Source organism: Thermobia domestica, chromosome 14, assembly GCF_964235325.1.
Source record: "Thermobia domestica chromosome 14, izTheDome1.hap1.1, whole genome shotgun sequence".
NCBI classification, from domain to species: Eukaryota; Metazoa; Arthropoda; class Insecta; order Zygentoma; family Lepismatidae; genus Thermobia; species Thermobia domestica.
In genome coordinates this window covers 39249093-39272148 of record NC_137467.1, presented here as the reverse complement: position 1 = coordinate 39272148, position 23056 = coordinate 39249093, and the positions used below count along the sequence as shown (strand labels likewise).

Here is a 23056-nt window from a genome sequence, read left to right as displayed (position 1 = left end):
AACTAATATATTTCTCCCATTAGTACCAAAATAAAATCTAGGGCATATTAATTAATAATATTTAAAAGTATTAGTACGAATATATGTTCGAAACACTAAAAAATTAAACTTGATTTCGAAGGGAACAAGAGTAGCATGGTAGTCATGTTGAAACCAATATAAGTAGTCTCCACTTGAAAAAAAGTTTGAGAAAGGCTGTAACACGATATTTAATTATCTTTTATATTATTTTAGAAATATTTTGACATCTAGGCAGCGATAGCCCACCAATTCAGCGATTTTTTTTTAAATAGATATACTAATGATGTACAATCTTGTTCAAAAAGTCTTGTCTATCCACATTACCATATCCTGGCAACCAGGTGCGGATCCAAGAGGGTACTATAGGGACTATAGCTCCCCCCTTGACGCTCAGGTATACACTGGATAAAATGGGCTTCAATCCTACTTTACACTGGATAAAGCGGCAAATATGGTTTAGCCCCTCCCGTGATCATATCCTGGATCCGCCACTGCTGGCAACCATACATAGGAAATTCTAATATTTTCTTTCTAAATAAAGATCTCATTTGGCCAAACAAAATGAACATTTCCTCAGTTTAATTTAAATTGTGGGTAAGTGTACAGGAAGTTTTCAGAGAAGTGAGTAGCCAGGTTTTTTTGAACAAGACTGTACACTCAATACAATATAAGATAAAAGAATAAACTTACACACAATATATCAAAATTATACTTCCACTTTAAAAAAGGAGAAAAAAGTGTTCTTCAGATGTCCACAAAACTGCTGACATACTTAAAAAGCTATTACAATGTTTTGTTCGGTAGAGTCTACGGGTAATAGAAGTCCGGGATATAAAGCCCTTCACCTATTTTATTTAGAAAATAAATCTCTATAACAATTTTACAAAGTTTATTCGTAAATCACTAAATGTTTCCAGAGTTTAACAAGTCCCTAGCACACACAATAGTAGCTTCGGATGTAAAGGTTCAATACGACTTTAAGTTACGATGGATTACTGCAGCTTTCGGAGTAGGTGATTAAAGAGAATCTCCTTTGCCCATTGCAGCCTTGGGACATTATTATAGGATATCTCCTTCGCTCATTGCAGCCTCCAGAGATAGGTTTAAAGGAACTCTCCATTGCCCATTGCTGCCCAATGAGTAAGGTGTTGATAGGTTATTGATCAGCAGTAGAATGATGTTTCCGTCCTCTTGAAGTCTTATATAAACGTCCTCTTGAAGGGGAAGTCCGTGAAGGGAGGTCGGTCATCTTCGGTTTTCTTCCGATCATTCTTCGTATCCGTCTTCCATCGTCTGCTGGTGTTTATATTTTGAACACAATAACACATGAAGCATGTGTTTAAAGTAGTTGCATACACTTGAAGGTATGTAACCTTACAATATTCAAACCATACCGAAATTCATAAAAGACCTGTTCAAGTTCCTGTGTAATAAAACAATGTTTAAGCGATGTTAACTAAAATGAACCAGTTTATGTAATGACCTCTGACCGATTATGAACTAAATTGGATGAATAAAGATGAATTAATACATTGTAATTTTATATCTTTTAACTAGTCTTTGGCTAGATGGGGGCTCCGCCCTCAGGCCTCCGCGTTTGCTCGGCCTACGACCTCGCATCTCTTAGGTATCAGCCTTTGCATCAAGAGTGAATTTTGCGCATTTGCTCTTTAATCACATTTCCTGAATTTGGCACAACTGAAGGCTTCGCCCTCTGATCCTCACGTTTACTCGGCCTACGGCCTCGCACCCCTTAAATATACAATTCTACCAAATTTCAAGTTTTTTTCCTATTTCAACTATCTAAAAGATAAGATTTTGTATCCTAAGAAAAAGCCCATTTAAATAACATGGGGATTTCTTCATTCCCCCTTTAAACCCTTCAAAACTAAAAATATTCACTTTTGGCAATTTTCCTGTACGTTAGTCCCGGAAGGCTACACTCTTACGAAATTTAATCGTTCTAGTCCTGCCGGAAATCCCTAAACATTTTGGGGTGTAGAAGATGTCCCATATAAATAACATGGGGAAGATTTTTCAGTTCCGCATAAAACCACTCTACAGTTGGAAATTTTTATTTTTACTGATTTACTTAGGTAGTGCTAACGAAAACGTACAAGCATACCGAATTTCAAGTTTTTATTCCAATTCTAAGTACCTAAAATATGAGATTATAGATCCTAAAAAAGGGTCAAATAAATAACATGGGAAAATTCTTCATCCCCTCTTTAGACCCCTAAAAATTTAAATATATATATATATATATATATATATATATATATATATATTCACGTTTGGCAATTTCCTGTCGGTTAGTTCCGGAAAGCTACAATCATGCCAAATGTAATCATTGTAGCCCTAGAGGAAGTGCTCAATAATTTATGTCAGGTTATGTAGTTTTATATATAGTTAAGATACTTCGAGTGCTAACCTCTGAGACACATCCTTCCCAAGAAAGTTTTTTCTTTTTTAAATATATTTTAAAAATTGAAATCTGAAATCTACGTGTGCTGATCAATCAAGACTGATCATCAGTGTTTATGAAGTGAATACAATACCAAAGCACAGAAAATGAAACACGTCTGTGTAGTGGGAGAAGTGACGAATAGATCGAACAAGTTTGAAGGCCATGACATCAGGAATGTGACCTTGGCAGCCGTTCAAACACACGTAGTTTCGGTTTCGCATGAGACAACATAGAAGTGACACGCGAAAAACGGTACAGAAATTCTGTTGACTATTTTGCAAAGATAACGTTTCGTATGTATCCCATCCTCTATATTGCCCTGATTTTGCCCCTTGTGATTTCGTTCTTTTTTCCAACTTTGAAGAAACACCTCCGGGGACGCCATTTCACATCTTCAGAAACAGTGGTGAAAACTGTGGAGGCGATTTTGAAGGATCTGTCCAAAAATGGCTTCCAGCATGTCTTTGATGACTGGCAAAAATGTTGGGACAAGTGCATTGCATGTAATTGGGACTATTTTAAAAAACACCATCAACATTTGGCGGATTAGTACAGGTAATTATGTTTTATTCATTTATGATCATTATTTATTGATTAGCCCTCGAAGAAATGCAAAAATTATGTCTCATACACCAATGGAAAATTTGAAACTTCCTCTTTGTTTTGGAATATCATGTTTTACTTAACTATATTTGTTTATAATATTTCTTTTTAACATTTGATAACATTTTCACGATCTGCACTGCACTACAATGTATCAATTTATGATAAGTGCAGTCCTTTCTTGCATGAAACACTTCAAAAGAGGGCTCTTTACAAAGTGCAACTCCACAGTGAATCATTCGTAACAATTGTCCTTTCTTCTAGCCTTCCCTGTTTCCTTTTTTTCTTTCTTCGAGTATACTTTGCACATTTTTGTCGGTTCCTCTTTCCCAAAATTGGTGGAATATCGTGTGAAAAGTATTTCACTAGGATCGCCCTAGTAATTGTAGGCCCTGAAAGTCTCCTTTGTATATAACCAGCGCCTCACAATAGACTTCATGGCTTCAGAAATAGATAGTTTGTTCTGGAAATTCTGTTATACAGTAAACAAGCAATAACCAAAACTATTACATCTGAAGCCATATGACATCGTCTGGCAGATTTTTTCTCGTCATTTTTTCCTTAAAACAACAAGCACATTGCTTTCAGGCAAAGAAGGTAACAGATTTTAGATAAAGAGGGCGAATCGTCTAGTGACAAAATTACGATCTACGAAGTCCAAGGAATAAATCATGATTATTAATTTTGTAAAAATATGAAGAAAACCGATAAAATAAATTTTGAATAAAAACACACATTTATACATGATTCACAGTCTATACGGGTTCGGCCACTCCGTATATATACGTGATTGGAGCACTCAAAGTGTTAAAAAAAAAATAAGGTCTTTTGTACGGTAATATAATTTTGGTACGATATTTTCCGAATACAAACATAATGAAGATTTACACTACTACTCTTAAACACAAACTCTTAGATCTTGTATTCTTTTCATATTTAAATATCATTGACAAAGGAATGCAACAAATTATAGATATTTTGTCATTCGCGGAAATTTTCAATTTCGTTCCATTTGCGGTCAAATTTTTAAAGAATCACACCAGGAATCGAACCCGTGATCCCATGCACCTAACGCACGCGCCCTAGCCACTAGACCAGCAAGAAGGACTAGACAAAATCTTAAAATTTAATGTCCTATAGTTATGACCTATGAACTAAAGGAAATGGACGATTAATGACAATAAATAATTAAACAGGGTGTCTACTAAAATTCCAAACTGAAATTTCGTGACTTTTTCGTGACCTTTTCTTTACCAAACCATAAAATTTTACAACATTCTCAAGAGCGAATTTGGGTGCGAATTAGGCTGAATTTGCATGCATACATAGACGTGTGCTTTGCTTGTGATTTGGTAGCGTTTAAAGCCGACCATCGACATTTTTGGTGGTGAATTTTGACGTTTTATGCAACAAAATTTTCCAGTCTGTACTTATATTTGTACAGATTTAAAAAAAATCGTGACCCAAAAGCTAAATTTCTTGACTTTCATGACCGTTTTCTGATTTCCTGACTTTTTCATGACTTTCGTGACCGATAGACACCCTGTTAAAGAATTCTTAAAATGAGAGTATGAGGGGAAAATGAAAGTACCACGAGAAAATCCACGAATACGATGTTGTCCACCACAAACGTCAGATCGAACGAGGGCCCCCTCACAGTAGAGATGAGAGTTCTAACAATAAGCCTCCATACCTTCTTTGAAATATATATAAAACTGAAAGTGACTATGTAACTTAATAACTCTTGAACCACCCGACCGATCTCGATCAAATTTTCAACATACACGAGGTTCGTATCTGTGATGGATTTTATCGTTTCACTTTGACGATACAACTTAGGGGAGAGGGAGGGCGAGAGAAAAGATAATGATCGAAAAATCAAATCTTTAAGTTTTACGTCCCACGGTTATGCCGGCTAGGCTAAAGGAGACGGTGATGAGAGATGAGTGAAATGGTGGAATGAAGAAAGTGGGAGGAAACGGGAGAACCAGAGAAAACCCACGAGCACGGTGTTTGCCCACCACAAAGTCCACACGGCGCGAGCTGGGATCGAACCAGGAACCCCAAGGAGCGGAGGTGAACGCTCTACCACTGAGCCACCGCGCCCTCATGAGATAATGATCGAAAATGACCGATAGTAGTGTCGATTCCATAGTTTTCGGGGTCATCGGGGAAGTTAACAGTGACACTTGCGATGCCGTTTAAATCCAAATTCAGCCTCGCAACTTCGGGGAGGGGGCGATATCTAAAAATGATCGAAAATGCTCGATATTAGAGAGAGCTTAAGTAATAGTAAAAAGTGACTGATTAACGGAATATATTACTAATTTTCTTATTTTAACCCAGATAAGCGGATGATTGACACTAGTTCAAGATAAAATCAATGTTATAATACACTTTATAATATACATATGTATAAAAGAAGTTACCTACCCTTCTTTCGTTATTCAAATTAATTAATTCGCACATATTGACTTTTCGTTCAGTGACCTGGAATTCTCCCCATTCGTTTGCAAGCTCCAAAACACTTTGTCGTACGATTCCAGGGAGGATCAAGCCATCACATGGTGGAGTGATCAATTCCTTTTCTGAAATATAACATAAAATAAGTATATGAATGCAACTGTTCCATGTAACAAAATATATATATATATATTTACACTGAACACAACCCAGATTTAATATTACTACAAGAACGTTATCAAAGTTTTGTCATTTTTTTGAAAGTTTCAAAATTGTAATAATAATAATAATAATAATAATAATAATAATAATAATAATAATAATAATAATAATAATAATAATAATAATAATAATAATAATAATAATAATAAAATTTCAAAATGTAGGTTTGTTAATGTTTTGACGAAAGAAACACTGACCAAAGCTTAAAACACACTTTATTTTAAATTATAATAACGGTTTCGGATATCTAACATATCCTTCTTCAGACAATATCGAAAATAATTTATTTTGATAATTTATTTTAATAATTTATAATTTATTTTCGATATTGTCTGAAGAAGGATATGTTAGATATCCGAAACCGTTATTATAATTTAAAATAAAGTGTGTTTTAAGCTTTGGTCAGTGTTTTTTTTTTTTTTTTTTTTTGTCAAAATAATCAATCCAAAGCCATGGATAGTCTTACTTTCTTAATGTTGTAGTGAATTGACGTAATATCATTGAGTAATTTGACCAACCGCTGAATGACGTCATTGCTGATGGGTGATTAAATTATGCTGTGATAATATTTCCTACATACAACTCATTTTATCACTCTGTTCCCTAACATGGAGGGGTACTCACAGGCAGGTTTCAGGGTACAGGTTATGCCCATGAGAATATTTGGGGAAGGGGAGGGAGAATATATATATAATATTTTATTGAAAATAGTACAATCTAACTGGGAAATGATAAATTTGGAGGACTAAAGGTACATTTGGAGGTGCAGGATGGTAAATCTGGCAGGAGAATGGTAAAATAGGTTGTGCTCAAGCCCTTGGGAAAAAGGATGGACCTCTTTGCTAACATGAACAGTTATACTCGGGTGGAATGCATATGACTTGTACCCTTCTATACTCAAACGCTCCCGTTATTATTTTTAAAGTTTAATATTTAATGTTTTGTAGTTAATGTTTAATGTTTCTCATTAACCATAAGTAATTATTATTATTGGCCATAACAGTTGTTTCTAAAATATCAGGTAGTTAGTGAGATTTTTGCGCACGAGATGGATTTAATGTCTCAGTGGTTATATGAGTCAGACCTACGGTCATTTGATAGCTGACATTTGAAGCTAGCATTCACTTATTTTTTTTATAGGGGGAGGAGAGGGGCCTCAAAAGTTGAATTTTGAAGAACAAGTAACCATAAGTAGAGATAAAGTTTCCGTAATATTCTTAAATTTCCACTATTGAGTCGACACAAAAGAAAAATATTGAGTTGTAAAAAAAAAAAAAAAAAAAAAAAAAAATAATAAAAAAAAAAAAATAAAGCCGTTGTGTGTCCCTGAGGATAAATGTACGATTGTAACGCCCGAAATATTGGAAGGAACATTGTTCAAAGTACATTAGTGAGTGAATATACTTGGAATTTCTAAATCTGTTTCATAATCTTACTTTTTTTTTTTTTTTTTTTTTTTAACCATTTTCCCTTGTGGTTCTGATGATGAATCCTCTGTTGATTGAAAGCTTCAGATTTCTTTTGTTAGTACACAAAATACGAGTTATGAGAGAGACTTATCAAATGTTTCATGAGAATATTGAAGCAATTAGAATCTTTCCAAATGCATGTATCGCATATGGAGAATATTAGCTGTGAGGAAGACAAGTGAAGTAATGAAAGAATAGTAGGTGGGAAATGGTAATAATTCACAATACAGTGACATTTCTGAATTTCAGACACCAACAAGAAATGATTACTTGTCTATAAATGAGAGGCGTCTTTTACAGAAATAAAATGAAATCTTTGAGTTTAACGTCCTGCGACTATGTCCCTTAGGCTAAGGGAGACGATGATTAAAGCACGTGAATGATGATGGAAGAATTGGTGGAATGAGAAAGTGGGAGGAAACCGAAGTACCCCATGAAAACCCACGAGTACAATGTTATGCACCAGAAACTTACTTGGCCTGGGATTGAACCAGGGACCCCATGGGCCGGAGCATGGTGACTCTACCACTGAGTCACCATGCTTCCCGCGTCTTTTACAGAGAGGTTATACAAATGCAGACTACTCACACCTCATGTGATATTTATGTGCACTGTACAGTAAATATATTAATTTAAATGAAAACATAGGCTAAAGTCGAAATTGTTCTATGTTTAAATTCTTGCAGAAATTAGAAGGGAATGCTCCTCTGTAAAGAAACGAAACTATCGCTGAGGGATATGAGACATGTGTTGCATTATATAATACTTGTGTGATAATTTCCTTCTCAAGTTCAAGTGATACATACACTTGCACAAACGTCCCACAATACGCTTACTAATTACTAGAGCAACCCACATTATGCGTTATTTTTTGTTTAATTATGCTTTATTTTTTTTCAAATTATGCTTTATTATGCTTTACTGTTAATTTCAACCATTGTTTTACATTAATCGTATATAACGTATAATATTTACTAAACATTAAATATTCTAAATACCTTGATCTATTTGTTAATATTTTGTGCAACCAGTTTCTTTCATATTTAATGAACTTTCTACTCAATGCTTTATTCGAGATATGCTTTACTCGAGTCAGTTTTTTTCTATCACTTGTGTGCTCCTTAGAGGTGCATATATCGATAAAGGAAGAGTAAAAGATGCCACTAAAAAGTACAGAAAGTGTTCAAGTTCAAGAGGTACACACAACAATATAGTGTGGAGTTCTTGTGCACTTTTTGTACATTTCGAATCTACATTTCTCTGATTCAGGGGAGGAGGTGTACTGACTATAAAATCTTTAAACGTTGCTTCAACTTTTTCTTATAGAACTCCGCGGTTACACTTAGAAGAAAACTATTGTTTATTCATTGTTGGCGGAAAGTTTTTTCTTCTTTTCCTTTTTTCTTTTCTCCACTTCAAAGGATTTCACCGCAAAATTTACAGAAATAAAAATAAGCTTTTCATTGTTGCATTGTTATGTTCTCAATGACTTTGCATTATAAATATTGGTTTTAAAAATATTAATACAGTATGTTAAACTTGCAGTTGAACAGAATTTTCCAAGAATTGTGCTATATATTCTAAATTATGCTTTATTATGCTTTTAATCTTAGCTGCTTCTGGACTTTTAGACAACCACAAATATGTTCAAGGTACCAACCATATGTGCAAATTGCTGTTATGCTTTTAATGCTTTTGGGTTGCCCTACTAATTACGTAAAAGAGAAATAACCTAAAAAAGAACATGAAACATCATTACTGAAATTGTTGACAAAACTAACCAATCATGACAGTACCTAAATTGCTTGGGAAAAAATCGCTAAAATTATCTGCCGCGTAATCTTGAGGATACTAGTTTCTGGTCGAAATCTATATATATAAAAGAGAACGTACAATTTTTTGTCCGCTCATCACGCTAATACGGCTGAACCAATTTCTTTCATTTTTGGGGGGTTATTAGGATTTGGACCCTAGATGGTTTTTATCATATCACTTTAATTTTTAATTACCAGTGTCTTGAGATAATTGACCATTCAAGTGTCCATAACGTACAAATCCTTTGTTATTAGTTCATCATAGGTAAAAATAAACGTATTTATATGCAACCCGCATGACCGTGTCACTCGGCGGGTTAACATAAATGACAGGCGATATACAGCGGAAAATAGCTTGAATCTTCTGTTTAAAATTTTTTAATTGATTTGCTTATTTTTACAGACACTTTTACAATATGCCAGCACCGGGATGACCGCAGCGAAGCGGGGCGGGTTAACATAAATGACAGGCGATATAATGTTAAGATTTACTGCAATCTTCTATGGTTTTTATCATATCACTTGAAAGCGAAAAAGTAAAAATTATCTAAGTAACAAAGTTTATTGCGTTCCGGGGTGACCGCAGCGAAGCGGGGTGAACGCTGCTAGTTTGCTTATAACTGCTGAATCAGTTGAAGGGATCACGTGAAGGTTCATTTTTAAATTGCAGAAAGTATTTTGTATATTACATACGTGTGAGCTTGACAATAATTCCTGTCCATTATGAAGCGGTTACTAAAACTTTGCGGGTGAAGGAAGACTGTTCGTGTCCGTATCTAAGAGTGTTCGTAAAAGGAAGGGTTTTCTTCGATAAGAACACATATATTTTTGTCGGGCCGCGGTGGCTCAGTGGTAGAGCGTTCACTTCTGGTGCATGTGGTCCTTGGTTCGATCCCAGCTCGCGCCAAGTGAACTTTGTGGTGGAAAAACACCGTGTACATGGTTTTTTTTCGGGGTCCTCCCGTTTCCTCCCACTTCCTCCATTCCACCATTTCATTCATTTCACATAATCACAGTCTCGTTTAGCCTAGCCGGTATAATCGTGGGACGTAAAACTTAAAGATTTAATTTAATTTCATATATTTTTATCAGGACAATTTGTTTCTCAATTTAACATAGTGTGCCTTACCAATGAGGAGCGTAAACGGCTGGTGGAAGACGAAAAATCCTATAATTTTTAGATTGAAAAACCTCCTATTCCAAACAATTCTCCTCTGTTTCCATTTTTTATCTTTAATCATAATGGAGTTGGTCTACGGAGCTAGATTTTTAATACAGCCAGTGTGCGTTTATAATGCTATTAAATAAAACAATATAATTTAAAAGCTTATACTAAAGGCTTAGGAAGAGAGAGATAAAATATGACTGAATTTTATAATTCTAGGAAAACTACAGATATGACTTGTAGGGTTGCGCGCGAAACGAGAGGAGACAGAATTTTCGTAACGAAATTGGAGAAGAAGCAGAGTTCTTTTAATAGGAACTACACAGTTTTCGAGACAAGATATCACTTTCATGGCAAGTTTTCGAGATGAGACAGCCTTTTGTATCGTACGCATCCTTGAAAGCTAGAAAACTACTTTAAAATAATTCAACATTGCAGGGATTTTCAGAGTAAGTGTACAACAAAATGTTATTAAAGGAAACCGAGAATCAACTAAATACGATAAGGCTAAGCCAAAGTATTTGCGAGTGTTTTCTTTCTTTTGTTTTCCAAATCGCGTCAATAAATATAAGAGAATTATTAGACCTGTCATGTTTTCAAACTCATTCCTCATTCTTAGTGGAGAGGCCCTGTCCGATTGGAGCTCCGCGGCTGAAGGATTCTGAAGCATCTCATAAACTTAGGCCTATTTAAGATGGCTTGAGAAGAAATTATATTCTGAGGAACGTAGTAAAAGTTACACTGGAAGAAAACCGCAAGAAAGAAGAAGAACATTATTGCAAATAGTTAAAAAGAAAGAGAAGAAATGGTATTATGATGGATGGGATAGAAGGTATGGTGGAAGAAAAACTACGGTGTGGACTGGGAGGCAAAAGAATAGTATTAGAGAAGATAATTAAAAAGAAGAAAATAAACTGGTTAAGAGACTGTATGAAAAGAAATTATATCCTGACGCTAACGGACATTAAAGAAGGTATGGCAGAAGGAAAGTGAGGGAGAAAAAGAACAATATTGGAGGTAATTAAAAAGAGCTAAAGAAACTGCTTTAGACATCGTTTGAGAAGAAATTGTATTCTGAAAAATATGATAGAAGGTATGATGAAACGAAAGCGAGGGAGGGGGACAAAAGAGCAATATTGGGGATAATTTAAAAGAGGAAAAGAAACTGGTTAGACAATACTTGAGAAGAAACTGTATTCTGAAGGACATGATAGAATGAATGGTACAAGAAACGCGAAGGAGGGACAGAAGAACAATATTGGAGATAATTGAAAAAAGGAAAAGAAATTGCTTTAGACATTGTTTGGGAAGAAATTGTATTTCAAGAAATATGATAAAGTATGATAGAACGAAGGTGAGAGAGGAGAAAAGAATATTGGAGATAACTGGAGATAATTAGAAAGAAGAAAGGAAACTGGTTCAGACATTGCTTGAGGAGAAATTGTATTCTGAAAAATATGATAGAAGGTATGATGAAACGAAAGCGAGGGAGGGGGACAAAAGAGCAATATTGGAGATAATTAAAAGAGGAAAAGAAACTGGTTAGACAATGTTTGAGAAGAAACTGAGGGACATGATGAAATGTATTGTGGAATAAAAGTAAAGGAGGAACAAAAGAATAACACTGAAGATAATTAAAAGAAGAAAATAAACTAGTTAGGATATTGTCGGAGAAGATATTGTATTTTGAGGAATACGATAGAAGGTGTGGTCGAAAGAAAAGCGAATAAGGGACAAAAAACTAATATTGAAGATAATTAAATAGAAGAAAAGAAACTAGTTAGGGCATTGTTTGGGAAAATATTATATTCTGAAGGACTTAATAAAATGTATTGCGGAAACAAAGAGAAAGAGGAGGAAAAAAATCAAAATTAGAGATAAGTATAAAGAGGAAAATAAACTGATTAGGACACTGTTCGAGAAGAAAGTAGATTTGACTTTTTTAGAAATTCTTTATTTATAAATACGCATTGCATTTACAACTTAGTTTATAAACCATCTTATCATTTACTTTCTTATGTTTTAAATTAATATTTAGTAAGATTTTTTCCATGTATTTTTGTTTAAAATAGCCTTTAGATTTCGTTTTTGCGAAAATTTGACTAAATTGAAATACCAAATTTGATTTTAAGTTTCATTAATCATGTATAACATTAGTGTTTGTATTATTACTATTAGCATTAAAAAGAAATTGATTTTGAGTTTCAGCAGCGAGGCTAAATGAGACAGGATCTACTGATTAACGTGGAATCCGAACCACATGAGCTCCCGCCGGGAAACGAACCCGGGTCTCCAACGCCAAAGGCGCGTACGCTAACCGCTTAGCCACGAAGGAGCTCTATTAAAAAGAAAGTGAAAGATGAAAATCGACAGAAAGAAAAGGCCAACAACATTCTCTAATTTCTGTTGTACATCAGGGGTGCACTTGCGAAGGTCCACCCAGTTCGGACTTTCGACTTTGGACCTCCTTCAACAATATATTGTGGGTGTGTACCTGTTTGTTCACCCCCCCCCCCCCCACACACACACACGGTGTTTGTTCACCACGAAGTCCACTTGGTGGAAATCAGAGATGAGCGCTGTTCTTCTGAGCCACTGAGGCTTTACTACAAGTTTTAGAACAAGAATAAGAATTATTTATTGAAGTTAAAAAAGATGTTATAATAGACAACGTCAATATTTAAGTTTGTTTAAAGTAACTTAACAAATAATCACAAAAACCACATAAATATTTTTCCCTCACAAAACTGGACTATGGTAGTACTGAATGTATGCATGGAGATCTAACAGTACAAAACTAATAAGTGATTAATAAGTTTTAGTAGAGAAAGGTTTTAGTAGAGAAATATTTACCATTCGCCAAATACTCGAAAAAAAAAATGGGAATACAATACCCCGGTACATCAACTATTTATTGATTTTAGAAAGGCGTACGACTCGGTTAGGAGAGAAACATTATACAACGTCCTTACAGAACTTGGAATACCGAGAAAGCTAATTAGATTAATTAAGATATATTTAAATGAATCCCAAAGTAAAGTCCGGGTAGGAACATTTTTCTCCACGAGCTTTCACGTCGAAAATGGCCTGAAACAAGGAGATGCGTTGTCGCCATTATTATTTAACTTCGTTCTGGGATATGCTATAAGGAAAATCAAAGATAGCAACCAGGGCCTACTGTTAAACGGTATTCACCAGGTTATGGCATATGCTGATGATGTAAATTTAATAGGGGATGATAGGAGAACAATAGAAAGAAATACAGAGATCTTATTAAACGCTTGCAGGGACATGGGTTTAGAAGTAAACGCAGAGAAAACTAAATACATGGAAGTGCGTCGGGACCGGAATACAGCAAATTATGGATGCGTTAAAATATTAAATAATACTTTTGATAAAGTGGATAGTTTCAAATATCTAGGATCAATATTAACAGACGAAAATCATATTCACGAAGAAATTAAATGTCGACTAAAAGCAGGGAATTCGTGTTACTATTCGGTTCAAAATCTCTTGTCGTCGCGAATTCTGTCGAGGAATTTGAAGCTTAAAATATACAAAACGATAATCATGCCTGTTGTTCTGTATGGTTGCGAAACATGGTCGCTTACTCTGAGGGAAGAACATAGACTGAAAGTATTTGAGAACAGGATCCTGAGAAGAATATTCGGACCCAAGAGGAACGAGAATGGGGAATGGCGGAAGCTTCATAACGAGGAACTACATAGTTTATACGGTTTACCCAACATTGTTAGGGTCGTCAAGTCTAGGAGGCTTAGGTGGGCAGGTCATGTAGCTAGAATGGAAGAAAGTAGAAACGCTTTCAAAGTCTTGACTGGTAGACCCATAGGGAAACGACCATTAGGAAGACCTAGGCGCAGATGGGAGGATAATATTAAGATGGATCTCGCAGAGATAGGAATACAAAGTAGAAACTGGATCCAATTGGCTAAGGATAGAAGTCAGTGGAGAGCTTTTGTGAACGCGGCACTGAACCTCCGGGTTCCATAGGCCATAGAGTTAGTTAGTTAGTTAGTTAGTTAGAGAAAGGTTATTATAAAAATAATAAAACTGTAGTGTTAAGTGTTGTAATACTTTGATACCTCTAATACATGCTGATTCAATCTTTCCAATCATTAATTGAATAAAAACAGTCAATATGTTTACACTTAAAATATGTCATACCTCCTTTGTCATTACAGATTAACATGAACACATTCATTGTTCCTACTTCTGTGATCTGCTGATCTTCGCCGTACAACCACAGCACTTGTTGTATTCCCATTCGATTAGCATCTGCCTATAAATATAAAACTTAAGATTAAAAGGGATGAAAAAACTTAAGGATTTACCAAGGCATAGAAAATAACAGGTAGCCCCAGTTCGTGCTTCAAATTTATATTATACAATGGTTACATGCTGCAAGTATGAGTGTACAAATAGGAGTGAAAAAAAAAATACCCGAAATAATCCTTCACAGGTAAGAAAATCACCAATCATAGAATACGTATGGTTGTGACGTATGGTTTCACGATTTTGCGGTATGGGCAGATCCTCTATTTTATAACATCGTTGGTGATATCTCGACGTGACGTCACTGACCGCTGAGGATTTGCTATTAGCAAAGAACAATACTTTAGAGAAACTTTTAGTAGAAACGGAGTTTTTTTTTTTTAAAAAAATAGAGCAGATCTATTTTTTACAATGATTTTGCTAGGTTATTTTCCTGTTTGTTGGTTTGTTAATTAGCAACAAATTTTGCAAATAAAATTCCTCGTACATCCACATCACTAGAGCTCTGACATATTTTTCATATCAGTATTTTTCACATAATCTTCACTTCAGCTTATCGTTTCACTATTAAAACTAATTAAGTTATTACAAATGTATTTAAATTGCGTATATGCATAGACATAGTTAGTTAGTTAAGCGTTACTTCAATAGATGCCAGAGTTGTTTAGTTTTGGTTCGAAACCCCTTATGTGTCGCTTCTAACAGAGAATTTAGGTAATATTGCCTTTCACACTCGGATATTGGGGTGGCTCAGTGGTACAGCATTCACCTCTGGTGCGTAGGGTCCTTGGCTCGATCTCTGTTCAAGCCAAGTGAACTTTGTGGTGGACAAACACCGTGTGCGTAGGTTTTCTTAATGTTCTTCCGTTTCTTCTCATTTTCTTCATTCCACCATTTCATTCATTTCTCATCATCAATGTCCCTTTAGCCTAGCCGGCATTATCGTGGGACGTAAAACTGTTCATTTCCACACTAGGATACCTACAACATCCGCTTCATAAAATTCAAGCAAGAACTAGTTGAATCTGAAAACGTCTTACTACAGAAGCAAAAATAATAACCGGACAGAAAAGAAAAAAAAAAAAATAAATAATGCTTCTATAAATGTACTAAAACGTAGAAAATACGTAATCTTCCATGGCTAAAATTCAGGGGTGTCAATCTTCCCAAAGCTTGGGGCAACCTCCTAAATTTACCACTCTTTCACAAAATCTACTCTTCTCTGGTTTGATTGTATCATTAAAAAAAAAAAAAAAAAAAAAATTAAAAAATCCCCCAAATATTCTGATGAGCGAAGCCTGTGCCCTTAAAATTATGGGCGAACTGTATGTTTTATTCTAATACAGTTACCCGTTTTCAGCGTATAACATTTCAAAATCCGATGAAGACTTTAGAGAGAACATGTATTTTTCAAGAGAAACATTTTTTTTAAAAGATTTATACTTGTAAGGATAATATACAGGGTGTTTCAAAACAACACCGACAACATTTGGGAGGTGATTCCTGACACCAAGATAAGACAAAAGGTCTAGAAACCCTCATTTAAGAGTTATAGGCTGCCGAAACATGAAAAAATGAACTTGGCAAGTCCATAACTCAAATATTATGGGACCTAAAGTAGTCGGGTCAAAACTTCACTTAGGAACTAGTATGTGCCCTATCCAAATATCCATGTTTCAGAATCCTGCGGTACCTCCGCAACAATTTTTACAGAGGTAGTTTGTGAGTACTTCAAATTACATACCCGTAGCCGAATTCCCTCTAAAAAATTGTCGCATGAGTATTCCAGGATTCTGAAACATGTATTTTTGGATAACGCACATAATAGTTCCTGCGCTAAGTCTTGACCCGACTACGGTAGATCCTATACTTTTGGAGCTATGGGCGTTTAATGTTCATTTTTTTCATATTTTCGGCAGCCTATAACTCCAAAGTGACGGATTTCTGCACTCAGGGTAGTCTCTACTTTTTGTTTTATCTTGGTGTCAGGAATCACTTTCCGAACGCTGTCGGCGTTGTTTTGAAACGCCCGGTATAAATACAGGTATACTAATTGTTATGTGACTTCAGTGTCGTAAACAAGAAGCATCTCCACAAAACCCAAAGAGTTACTATGGAACTTAGAATCCTTAGGAATTAAACACAATTCATAGCTTCAGTTTATAATAAAAATTAAATAAATAAATAAATAAATAAATAAATAAGTAAAAAGTCCGGCCTTGCTTACAGAAACAAAAAGAATGTATACGCTGTCGTAATGGGAACAAATCACATAAATACAATAAACCTACCTTGCACCACATCCTATTCTTCTGGTGAATGGATTATTTCTATCAATTCTGTTACCTTTTTCGACATCCCGACCTATTGCTTGTTGGAATCTCGGACTAGAATTGCCATATTCTGAAGTGCAAAACGAGGACACACTTACGCCTGGCTGGCCCGTTGCGTTATATAAACATTAACAATTTTACCGTCTTCCTTACCTAGCTGGTAAGCACAATAATAAGAAATAAAAGTCACAGTGTGCCTTGATTTAATCATATAAATATTTAGATATGACAATATGTTTACAAACAACTAGCACAGCAACTCTCCACAAAGAAACGGAAAAACAAGCGCTACGGGAGCGACTGTCATGTCAGGATAGTGAAGACAATACACTTGAGTTTAGAAAATACGGACCAATCAGTGACGTAACTAAAGGGGAAGACGAACGGGCTTGTGCTCCGGGCGCACAATTAGGCAAATATTTGGGAAACATTTTGGTTTGGTAGATCATGGGGTGCTAAGGCGAGTTCTTGCCCCGGGCTACAACTAGCGTATTTGCGTCACTGGGACCAATTAGCAAATTTCAGAAAGTGTATGCAGACGTAAGTATTTATTTCAAAATGTGAACATGTCCGCATAAATTTTGACGTTTAGTAAACCTACCTCGCACAGGATGTCGAAAAAGGTCATAGAATTGTCCGAAATAATCTGTTGACAAGAAAAATGACGACGTAATACAGGGTGTCCGGAATGGGACTGATAGTTTTTAAAAGTGTATAGCTTTAATATGGTCAAGAGATACAGAAAAAAAAAAAACATTTATATTGCAGGAAAACTCAAAAAGTTTTGTTCAGTAAATTTTCATACCTGAACAACTACTGGTGATGGCGCTAGTATCGCCGATAAACAAAAATGTCCTCGGCAGTCGAAAAGACGCAATGCGTGTGGTGGTTTGTAGAGACAAAAAATGTTGTTCAAGTTCAATGAAACTTTTGACGTGTTTACCACAAGAATCTTTCATCAGGTAACAGTATTCAGGCGTGGAAGGATCATTTTTTATCAACGGGGAGTGTAGTGAAACAACACAGCGGTGGTAAATAGCGTGTGTCAGAAGAAAATGTGGAAGCAATAAGAGAGTGTTCCTCACGTAGCCCGAGGAAGTCAATTCGCGCAGCGAGCAGGCAATTGGCAATTCCAAAGTCAACAATGCACGATGTGGTACACAAACGATTACGTTTGCGCGCGTATAAGCTGCAATTGTTACGAGAAATTAAGCCCAACGATAAGCCACAGAGAGCATCATTTGCTACTGAAATTCTGGACAAGATTGATTATGACCATAATTTCCTATTGAACGTTTCTTCTCTGATGAGGCAACTTTTCACTTGTCTGGCTGTGTTAACAGACACAATGTTAGGATATGGGGATCTGAGAATCCGCATACGTACATAGAACATTCTAGAGACAATCCCAAATTGAATGTTTGCTGTGCTTTAACTCAATGCAGTTATAAGCTCCTTCTTTTTCATAGAGCAAACCATAACAGGAAATGTGTTCTTAGACATGCTTCAACACTTTGCTGTTCCCCAGTTACAACATTTGATACCTCAAGTGATATTGCAATTGGATGGTGCCCCGCCACATTGGAGCCTACAAGTAAGGGAGTACCGTGATACTGAATTTCCTGGCTGTTGGATAGGCCGTGATGGGCCAATTAGGTGGCCTCCACGCTCTTCTGATGTTACTCCCCTCCCGTGGGGGTATGTGAAAGACTTTGTGTATTCTGGTGAAAAGATGCGTAACCTTCATGAACTGAAGAACCGTATTAGGAAAACGATTACTTCAGTAACACCTCAGATGTTACAGAATACGTGGAGAGAGATTGAGTTCAGACTAGGTATTGTAAGAGTTACAAATGGAGCTCACGTGGAGTTACACTGAGTTAGAATGACTTGTAAGTAAGACCAAATAAACTTTTTGAGTTCTTCTTTAAAATGCATGTTTTTTTTTCTTCTATGACCATATTAAAACTATACACTTTTAAAAACCGTGAGTCCTATTCCGGACACCCTGTACAAAGATAAGTCCTATTGTATGTATATAATAGTATCCTATAGTTTCAATAGTAAACGTAAGTAATAATTGCTTTACATACAAATATTTCAATGTATGCTAGAATGAACAAATGCTACAACAAACAAAGTTTCACAGCGAATTACGTTTGTTTCTGCATATTCCAAATCCTGCTACATAATACGTAGCTCCTTAAATGAGTAAGAACATGGCATCAATTTTACCTTAATTAAAATAATATAGTTTAGTCAATTGAATACGTACTTGAACCCTAATAGTACCAGCGTAATTGGCACCCATCTTTTTGTCTCCAATGCCACCGTACCATGCTCGAACGTGTTCTGGATCTGCAAGCAATGCTACTGGTTTAAAACCAGCCGTTGGGAAATATGGTCCAACAGGACACGCTAGTACATACAGGAGAGCTGTGTCAGACACTCCAACTCCTAATGTTGGCTGTAACGAGTAAATATTACAATAATCAACATGTAATTTACATACGGGTTCTTTAAAAAAAAAAAAAAAAAAACTCTATTTGTCGATTTAAAAGTAAAGTATACTCTTCAGAACCACACAAAATGAATGAATGAAAGAAGGAAAGTAAAAACTGCAAGATATACTTTACTACTCAAACATCATTAAACCATAAAGAGACCTGGTAAAACATACGAACAGATGATTACAAAAAAGACCCAAATTATTTTTTTTGTTTTAATTAGATTTATACACTTTTTCGATTCTCAAGAGGTATACGGAAATTTGAGTGTAGAAAGGGGAGGTATCGAAGGTGTTACAACGGTGTAAACTCAACATTGAACTATAGGTTGAAATCAAGAAATATCTGTGATTTTGGATTTAAATAGTTTCTCTGTAATATCTCAAAGTCACACAAAATAGACTTAGGTTCTTTCTGCAATCATCGATTTATATATATACGAGGGGTGATCAAAAAGTAAGGTTACAAAGGGTGCAGTGACACATATATACAGCATATTATTTCATACAACCAATACAGCCAATAGATATAACATACATTAGGTTATTTTTCGAAATAGTCTCCATATCGGTTGAGGCATTTGACGCATCGTAGGATGAGTTTAAAGATTCCCTCCTGGTAAAAAAATCCTGTCCTTGCGTTATGAAGTATTTCACCTCCTCGTCTGAAGCGAAGCGACGGCCTCCTAGGTGCTCCTTCATGTGCGGGAACAGGTGAAAATCGCTTGGAGCGAGGTCTGCGCTGTAGGGAGAGTGGTCGATGATGTCCCAGAGAAATTGATTCAACAGCGTGGTGAGGTCGGTGACGTTTTCTCTTCCTGCTGCAAACTTTCGACCTCATTCTGCGACATACTAACGACACATTATATAATCTCTTCGTAGCCAGCTGCCGGTGAATTTCAGCCGCGGTTGATGTTTCGACTAACAGGAATCGAATAACTGAGCAGACTTCTTCGCGAGGTCAGTTCTTTTTAAACAAATCGCCATTTGTGTTTACCTACAACTAGCACTGTAGGTGGCGGGAGGCTGAAACACTGCACAGTTGCCAATTCCATGTATTACAATTAGCGCACATTCCTCATTCCTCTATAACAGACGAAACTCCAGAAATATCGGCCCCTTGTAGTCTTAGTTTTTGATTCACCCTCATATATATTAGTAAGAATTTCAAATGCATGGTAAACAGATTGGTTGGTTGGTTAATTTCCTTTACAATCTTTTCTAATTGCTCTAACAAAGGTGATGGGTCAGAAAAAGCTATAGAAATATCCAACGAAACACCTATATAAAACACTAGATAAATTATTTTTGGTTGGTTAGTTGCGAGTTTAGCATTCCATTTCAGCATCGAGACTATATGAGACATCGACCTACAGTTTAAGATACCCAAAAGAAACCAGAATACATTTTAATTGCAGGTAAAATGGGAACCAACATAATGCGTTTCTAATTTCGGGGCTTTCTCACAGGGAATCGAGAGGAAAGAAAAAAAAAAAACCATGTGAGTTCTCCAGAGCTACTAGTGAAAAGACCCGAAATTACCGAAACAGTTTAGTACAATTGAAGTGCATTTGGACACAGTAAGTTCTTATATATTTTTTTTACTAAGTACATAAATATGCATATAAAATCAGAGTCTTAAGTAAGTAAATAAGACAGTACTAAAAGAGACACTTAGCTTTAGCTTTCAAGACTCGACGACGAAATAAAGTAATACAGGAAAAGGTATAGAATAATACAAGAGCGAGAGAGACTGAGAGAAAGGTTCGCTTGTATGTCTTTGTCAAATAGTGGCAATATAATCTGCGTGTTTTATTGTTCTCACTTATTACTATGATGTTCAAATCTCAGCATGAAGATTTAATACCAAAAGGAGCGACGAAAAAAAAAAAAAAAAAAAATAGTTGAAAGTATGTCTCAACCTTTACCTTATAGATTTTTTTAAAAGTATAAAAAATTTAACAAATAGAATCAGTGTACTGTTTCTGAAATTGAATTGAAGTATTATTACAATATGTACTATGGTATTTCCTTAACAGATGCCGGTACTCTTACGCTGTAACATATGACGTATGACGCACGATTGGGGAAAACAAAATGGCCGGTTCACGCTTGATATTTGATGAACGGAAGTGGTATTTGAAGTCCGAAAATGTCGCTGAAGTTCAACGTCAGTGGCGGCATGAATCTGAAGCAAAACCTAATACATGTTTGATTAAAATTTCACAGTTTCCTGACAAGTTTCAGATGCTCACAAGGGAGGGTCTGGAAGACCTTTTGCAGCTACAAGTCCTGTTTCTTCGGCTATACTTTCAGTAACAATTGCAATCGTTTTGAGCACTTTAATATCTGTACAGGTGGTGAAACTTGTACACACTGTTTTGTTTTAATAATAGCCGAAATGCCCGTTCTTCACACGGAGAGAATTAGTTTGTGGACAGTATTTAGATCCTATTCCCCCCTTCCATTAGAATACGCATTTCAATACAAGTATAATGATGGAAATAAGTAATGTAAGAATATTATGATACGTCGTTTATACAAGCCTCTTTTGCAGCTAACATAACATCATTAAGGGAGCTCTGCAGAGGCCAAAACATACGATAATCTGACGGTGGCAGGTCCGGGCTATATGGTGAATGCATTAAACCTTCTCAGCCAAACGTTAGACTACGCATTTCAATAAAAGTATAATGATAGAAACGGGCAATGTAAATAAATAAAAAATAAATAAATAAATAAATAAAAATAATGATATATCTTTTATACAGGATTCTTTTGGAGCTAATTTAACATCGTTAAATGAGGTATGCAGAGACCGAAAGAAACGATAGTCTGACGGTGGCAAGTCTGGATTACACGGTGGATGCATTAAAACTTCTCAGCCAAATTCTCTCAATTTCTGACGGGTAAGTAAAGATATATGCGGTCTGACACTGTGAGCAAGGTATACGACACCTTATCTGTTGACAAATTTCGGACATTTCTTTTGAATTGTTAGGTGCAACCGCACTAATTGTCGAAAGCACAAGTCCGAGTCTATCGTTTTGCCCGGTGATAGCGGCCTGTGATGCACGGGACGTTAAACTGAAAGATTTCATTTCATTTTCCACTTGATATTAATCCTCTCAGTTACTTTAAAACAAAATAATGATATTTCCCCTTCTGATAGTGTAAATACGTTAATAAAGAATATTTACCTCTGTTGCAATAAACGTTGGTCTTAAGTACAAACTAGATGACTCCATATGTGGAACCCATTCCTGTTCCATGTGTACGAATTTCGCTATCAATTTCATTAACTCATCACCATCAAAGTTGGGCAACGTGGCACGGGAAGCTGAATCATTCAAACGATCCATATTTTTCTCCGGTCGAAAGAGACGTATTTTACCATCTACTCCCCGATAAGCCTTCATACCTTCAAATACCTAAAGACAAAGAGAAAGAAGAAAAATCAAAAATTAAAATTTTCTTTCATAGTGGGTTGTATATATTACTTTAAATTTAAAACAATAATAAAATATATTATTTTACACTAGTGGTATTATAAGGGGTTTCGGGCTATAACACCCTTGAGCAGGGATGCCCATCTCCGTAATTTACCACTCTCTCCGCGATTTACTTTTATCCTCACAAATTGATGATTTTCCAGTTTCTTTCATTGAACAATTATACCCCCCTCCAAATATTCTCATGG

At 35.7% G+C, this 23056-nt stretch overlaps 1 protein-coding gene across 3 annotated transcripts in view; it reads right to left on the bottom strand.

Annotated features, from left to right (window-relative positions):
• Window positions 1-23056, bottom strand: part of Bcat (Branched chain amino acid transaminase) — a 111764-nt gene that overhangs the window by 7207 nt on the left and 81501 nt on the right. For all 3 annotated transcript variants that reach the window (XM_081737884.1, XM_081737886.1, XM_081737885.1), the window contains 4 exons: window positions 22557-22787; window positions 19126-19317; window positions 14410-14524; window positions 5525-5679 (listed from right to left, as the gene is read on the bottom strand). In XM_081737884.1, the coding sequence (XP_081594010.1) occupies window positions 5525-5679; window positions 14410-14524; window positions 19126-19317; window positions 22557-22787 (693 nt within the window). The remainder of the gene's footprint in view (window positions 1-5524; window positions 5680-14409; window positions 14525-19125; window positions 19318-22556; window positions 22788-23056) is intronic.